Raw genomic sequence first — 6,830 nt, 5'->3', positions numbered from 1 at the left:
GGCAAATGTGATCCTTTTTTGCTTGTCTGTGCAAAGTCTCTCAAATACGTAGGGTATTTCCAAAACTTGTTACTCTTCGACCACACTAAGGAAACATAACTCTTTTTCAAAAACTTGAAAGAAAAAACCTCAAAAACTTGAAAAAATTGGGATGACTCGGTAAAACTGTTTTCTCTTTGTGGTAATCCTACATTAAAAATCAGAACTTCGGCGCTTTTCAGAAAAGACAGGGGATCTCTTCACTTCACTCAAATCTCTAATTCATTCTGTAATGCATTCAAAATTTTCCATCTCGATTTATATTGCTCAGAATAATTGCAGTAACCTTCGTAAAGAAAAGGAAACTTCTTGATTACTCTGTTTTTTGATTCAGAAATCAGCAGATTTGATTATAATTATAATGATTGAGAGCATTACTCAATTTTTGCTCCAAAACGCAAGTTATATTGATGTTTTCAATAAATCGAATTGTTTTGTAATATAAAATTGAAATGCCGTCTCGTATTATTTGTTTTGATCTACCAAACAAATCTGATTTTATGTAGATTAATGGTTAACGTTTTCTGAATTGGTAAGGCGATTGGACTTTTTGGTTTTATTATAGTTGTTTACGTCGTCTATGGAAGTGATGGGGGTCTAATGATTTTGTTATTAGCAGATTATCATGTCATCTCCTTTTTTCAGTAGGTTGATATCACTTTATGAGCTTGCGATGCCTTTTCTAATTTTAACTTTCCAGGTTGGCAAGGAAAATGTTTTCATAGCAAAAGATTTGGTTGAATACGCACCGGAACTTGAACAAGCTATGCGTCATGTGTTTGGCAGTGTCTTCATATGCACAAGTGACAACGATGCAAAGAAGGTTCACTTCTTTTATATAAAAGCATAAATTAGAATCGATTTCGGATTCGCTGCACTTCCTAAATTTTTAACATTTCTGATACCTAATATTATAATTTCAAATTTTTGCCCATTGCGAAATGGTGATAAGGAAAGGCGGGAAAGAGGCAGAATCGGAACAGTTAAATACGGTCGTTGAACATTTTAGTATTTTCCTAAGCTTAGTTCCTTCGACTTACAAAATCGTAACATCCTAAAATCTTTAACCTTCGGCATCTGGGATTCAGTTTGATGGAAAGTTGGAAGGGACTAGAAATTTCATTTTTTTTCCTTGTATGAGAGGAGAAAAGAAAATAACATAAAATTTCCAAAAAAAAAAAATAACATTTAAAATTTCCATAAGGGCGGTTTCCACAAGACTAACACATGCTAATCACTACATAACACAGCATTCCATTCTTTATAACCTTTAGGTTGTCCTTACTCTCTTGAATTTTCTAATTCGTGCTTCTAGGTGATGTGGTAATACGAAGGCAAGTTTTGAATATATTCCTAAATTCTGTGATTAAGTTGGCCACGCCATTTAAGACAGATGACTATCAGCAAATGAATCTGGCACCGTTGTGTCGGCATTCAAGCACTGAGCATTTTTATGGTCGGACAGATAGGTTATTTAATTTTTATGTTATCAACTTTATCTTACTTATCAATTATTTATAATTTCAGGTAACATTTGATGCTCACATTAATGCAAGATCGGTATCTTTGGCCGGTTCTGACTTCAATCCTGGTGGTGTGCTAACTGGAGGTTGTTTAGCTTTTTCCCAACAGTTGACAATAATACTTTATCACCAGACATTGTAAAATACATAGGTTTTTCGTAGTCTTAAATTTAAATGCTAGCGTTTTTATGGTCAGACTTTTTTTGAATTGAATTTCGTACTCTTTTTTCAAAGTCGGTTGTTCCCTAGTGAATTCAAGATGTGGATTTCAGGATCGCGTGGTAACAAGCCTGCTCTTTTGACATCTCTGGATACCACAATGAAAAATATTGAGCGTATCACTGAAATTGACTGTCATTTGCATCAGTTGGAAGGTATACGTCTTTACATACTAATGAAATTAGTGAGAAAGTATTTTGTGTTTTCAAATCATCCATTTCAATTCATTATAATTGCACTCATATTTTCCTTGATCAAAATAGCAACACCGTCAATCGGTTGCCAATGAGTAATAAGTTTATTTATTACTGTAACACAGAAACTCGTGTTTTGGGATTCGCCCAACTTCTAGAAAGGATTTTCAACATCTTGCTAAAATCATCTTCAGGAACTGCTAATCGATTGGCAAATAGTTCATTTAAAACAATGGATGAAACAAAACTTTGTAGCTTAATTTTTTGACTTTTGAAGTGTTGGCTATACGACCAGAAGACGTTGTTTTCATGAATAATTGGACTCTTTTTATTACTAATATTGGGTAAAGCGCTTAAGGTTCTCAGCACATCAATTTTCCTAATGTGCTTCTTCGATGCAATGGTTTTACCGGAATTCAGAAATTCTATTAGGAATAAACCGCAAAACAGTAACCGTGATCATTTTTTCATGCAAGTTCATCTTTGAGAAGTGTTTTAGAATTTTTTCTTCGTCCAAAACTGAGCTAATTGTTACCGACTGTCATACCTAGAATTCAAGCTAGAATTGGTTCGTTGTTGCTGTCTAGAATAAAAAAAGAATCGGTCTTTTTGATAACGGTCAGCCCATGACTTGAATTTTCCAGCAACTTCTCTTTTGATTATAGGAATTTTATCTTAATGGTCACTATCAACCGCTAGGCTTCTTATCTTCAAAGTTCTCGTTTCCTCCGCAATACTTTCTGAACTATCATTGGCTCTCTTTAACAGTTTCTGGGTCAAATATATTTTAATATTACATCCGGTATTTTATGGCTGCTTTGGACTGCGATAAGAAAATCAATCGAATTTACTCGTTATTTGGCAATATTTTCTCAGCTTTCAAGATATGAAAAGGAAAGTTCAACCATGCAAAAGCCACAGTTATTCATTTGGTGCAGAAGCTGCACCAATCTAATACCTTCAATGCTGCATGGAATGATGGGGAAAACCTGATTCAGAAATAGTTTCCTGTCTTTAAAAGATCAAATTTACAGATCGGTTAAAAAATTTGGCACCAATTCGGCAGCAATACATTAAACTTAGTGATGAGCATGGACAGTGCTCCAGACGTCTTCAAGCTATTAATGATAATATGAAACACAGTGCTGCTCAAATTTTACGCAATGAAATTGTTGATATCGAATCGGTATATTTTTTGTGATTTTCTTATATCAGATGTCTTATCTTGAACTGAAGTATTTCTTATAAACTCCTTATCTGCCGGAAAAAATCATTTGGTTTGATATTGAAATAAAATATACATATATTGGAATATTTGATATTGAAATATTGTATTTGATATTGAAATATTGAAATAAAAACAAATATTGAAATAAATTAAGCAAAAATGGATGGATAGGAAGAGCCAGACAATATAAAGACTGAGGTGGTTAAAATAGCATTAAAACAATTCTTTTGTTAGGAAATTCCGCAGTATCGAGACACGGTAGAAAACGGCAACGTGGAACGGAGGAAACTAGAAGAAAAAATAAGTGTTTTAAATGAACGAAAAAAAAATGAAAAAATATTTCAGGTATAATTTTTAAGATTTTTATATAATTTCTTTATTTATAAATGGTGTAATTTTTCTGATTTATCTTTCCTCGAGAATTGTTCCTAATCATTTTAATCAGTGTTGTTTGTCGCTTTTCTCTTGATTTTTATTAATCATTATTAATTTGGATCTTTTATTAATCTGGACTTCTTTTTTATTAGCAGTGTCGTCATTTCATTGTTATTTGTAGATTTAATTGAACTATTTCGCGCTATTTCTTAGTATTTTCTCTTACTGAATTGCCATCTTTATGACGTTTAGTCCCTGCTGTTAATAATTATAGGAAAAAGAGAAGAGAGAAGCACAAAAAGATTTGGGTGCAGCAGAAAAGGAATTAGCGAGTTTGAAAAGCAGTTTTGAAAAGGCAAGAGTTTCTCTCGAGACGTTAAGGTATGTTACTTTCTCAGTTGCTGTACACTAAAATATTTTCTTTTTATGTGTTTTGTTAATGCTTTCTTTGTTAATGTTAAAATTTTTTTTATTATAATTACCACTTTCATCTTTGTAATTATTATTATCCACGATACAGAGAAGAAATAGCTTCATTGCAAAAGACCATTGCTGAAGACGAAGAGGAATTATCAGTTTTTCTAAAGGAAACTAAACAAAGTGTCAAAGAAATGACTATTCTGGAAGGAAATGTTGCAAAAGCTAAGGTAAATTATTGTTTGCAATCGGCAGCTTCTTTATTTTTAGATAGCATAAAATTTGGGGTTGTCTAAGACTTATCTCTAGTTGGAACTGGTGAGTGATGTTATGTCTTTTAGGTCACTTCAATTCCAAATAAACCCTACTGATTTCGCATTTGACTATATATATTATCTCTTTTAGTCATGGCGACAGAAACGATATAATCATATCTCAATTTTTAGAGAATTGATTTGAAATATTCTACGCAAGTTTTCAGTTGTTCTCCGAGCTAACTTTTTAGGAAGCGGCGGAAGAAGCGAAAAAAGAAATGCAGAAATTCACGGAAAGAATGCGTGAACGTGATGCTTACATGCGATCTGTAGTAGAAACTGTGAATGCACTTAAGAAAAGCTTGAAAGAATCGGATCTTAAAAAAGAACAACTACAGAAAGATATTCAGGATATGAAAAAGAATGTAGAGGATTGTGCTCGAAGGGTTCGTTATCTGATTGCTACTTTATGTTTAACATTTAACTTCTTTGAGTTGTGATAAAAGAACTTTACCTGCATGGTTCACCAGATAATTTTGTTTCATAAATTACAGGCAGCTAGATTGGAAAAGCAGCATAATTGGATTATGGAAGAAAAGCATCATTTTGGTCAGATTGGTACTGCATATGATTTTACCGGTTATTCGATCGAAAAGGGTCAGAAAGAATTGGAAGATAGGACTACTCGAAAACATGCACTGGAAAGAAGTATCAATGCAAAAGCGATGAACATGTTAGGAACTGCAGAAGAGCAAGTAATTCTTAACCTTTTCAGTTGCACTGTAGAAAAATAGGCTTTTTACATTCGAGAGATTGAAGTTTTAATACTACTAACACAATAACATATTAAAGGTTGGAAATTATGCGGAAGACTGACACTTTTGGAACTAAATCTTGCCAAAAAATTGTATGTTAATATTCATATTATTCGAAATTGGTCATATTTTGTCGTTGCAGTGTCGACAGTTGGAAGCCAAAATGGAGCAACTGATGAATGACAAAGCGAAATTGCTAGATGCTATTGAAAAACTGGACATTAAAAAGAAAAATGAAATTATTAAAGCTCATGAAAAAGTAAATCGAGTGAGTAGCAGCCTTACTGAATTTCTAAATGAAGATTTTAACAAGGGAAATTTCTTTGCCATGTATTTTCTGGTAGCTCTCTAGGGCAACAAGTAAATTATAAGGAGTTGAGGGTCCCGTTTTTTTTGTAATTTATGTTCACTGTTTTTGAAAAGCTCAAATCTCTGTAGGATTTTTTGTGGAATTTACGATTCATAAAAATTTTTCCATAAAAGTTTCTCGCATCAAATGTTTTTCTCAGTTATAGGACTTTGGTAACATTTTTTCTACGTTACTTCCCGGGACAAGTGCAAAGCTGGAACCTCCCACTGGTGCTACTTCGGCGTTGGGTGGTTTGGAAGTAAAGGTTGCTTTCAGGAACAAATGGAAAGATTCACTTGGCGAATTAAGTGGTGGTCGGTTTTTTAATATGCTGTTACATTATCTTTGTTTGTGAATTATTTTTTGAAAATTTACATTTCTCCGGCAGAAATAGTTGACTCATGACAGGTAATTGGTTTTTTCTCCATGTAGTATTAAACGGTAGTAAATATTCGAGTGAGTTTAAGTTAAGCCATTGTTTGTCGTTTTAATTGTAATTAGAATTTATAAATGCTTAAAATGCGTTTACCCTTATATTCCCCGTGATTTTCGTTTAATTGGGTCAACCATTTTGAATGCGATAGGGTCACCAACTGGATTTAATTTAAAGATTCTGTTTAAAACGTTTGGTGAAATTATTATTCTTGACGGAACAAAAATTGATATTTTCTAAGAAATTACGGTGTTATTTCATTGTATATTTTAAGAATTTTGGTGTTATTTCAGGTCAGCGTTCTCTAGTGGCCTTATCGCTAGTATTGGCAATGTTGAAATTCAAACCTGCTCCAATTTATATTCTGGATGAAGTTGATGCTGCGCTTGATTTGTCACACACTCAAAATATAGGTGCTATGATCAAAACACATTTCAGAGAATCGCAGGTATATCATTAAGCATTTTTGAAGGAGGCTTAAAGGGTTCTAGAAGTAGAGGGGTGGAAAAGGAAAAAAAAGATGTTTTTCACCGAGTGGTTGAAAGCTCCTCATTTCATTTCCGACCAATTTTTTTTTACAAATTTCGTATTCCTGCAAATTAAGATTTTTTTCGAATTTCTGATTCAGAATTAGAGCTTTTCTTCTCCTGTGCTGCCTTCATTCCTCAATTTTTCTAATTCATGATTTTATTCATGACTTTAAAGTACATCAAGGTAATGTACTTGATCCACTAACATGTTCTTTGTTTTGTGATTTCAGTTTATAATAGTATCGCTGAAAGATGGGATGTTCAACCACGCAAATGTACTTTTCAAAACCCGATTCGTTGATGGCACTTCTACAGTCATCCGCACCGAGAACAAAGATCAATGGATTATCGATGAACCATTGGAAATACGTGGTATTGAGAAGGAGAATGATAGTAATATCCCAAGAAAACGACGAAAAGAATGAACGCATAATATATTATCATAGTATTTCTT

At 33.2% G+C, this 6,830-nt stretch overlaps 1 protein-coding gene across 1 annotated transcript in view; it reads left to right on the top strand.

The window, feature by feature from the left end:
• The window catches only part of LOAG_16746 (SMC protein Flexible Hinge Domain containing protein), a 15,316-nt gene extending 8,486 nt beyond the window's left edge, over positions 1 to 6,830 (top strand). The window contains exons 15-27 of the mRNA XM_020449400.1: positions 740 to 862; positions 1,567 to 1,648; positions 1,835 to 1,936; positions 3,010 to 3,161; positions 3,438 to 3,548; positions 3,853 to 3,959; positions 4,099 to 4,225; positions 4,501 to 4,695; positions 4,804 to 5,004; positions 5,207 to 5,332; positions 5,580 to 5,727; positions 6,140 to 6,294; positions 6,607 to 6,830. Coding sequence (XP_020307091.1) covers positions 740 to 862; positions 1,567 to 1,648; positions 1,835 to 1,936; positions 3,010 to 3,161; positions 3,438 to 3,548; positions 3,853 to 3,959; positions 4,099 to 4,225; positions 4,501 to 4,695; positions 4,804 to 5,004; positions 5,207 to 5,332; positions 5,580 to 5,727; positions 6,140 to 6,294; positions 6,607 to 6,801 — 1,824 coding nt within the window. The 3' untranslated portion in view covers positions 6,802 to 6,830. The remainder of the gene's footprint in view (positions 1 to 739; positions 863 to 1,566; positions 1,649 to 1,834; positions 1,937 to 3,009; positions 3,162 to 3,437; positions 3,549 to 3,852; positions 3,960 to 4,098; positions 4,226 to 4,500; positions 4,696 to 4,803; positions 5,005 to 5,206; positions 5,333 to 5,579; positions 5,728 to 6,139; positions 6,295 to 6,606) is intronic.

The sequence above is a fragment of the Loa loa genome, assembly GCF_000183805.2.
Source record: "Loa loa unplaced genomic scaffold supercont3.16, whole genome shotgun sequence".
Lineage (NCBI taxonomy): Eukaryota > Metazoa > Nematoda > Chromadorea > Rhabditida > Onchocercidae > Loa > Loa loa.
Note: the sequence above shows the minus strand (reverse complement) of the source record. Positions and strands in the feature narration are given on the sequence as shown.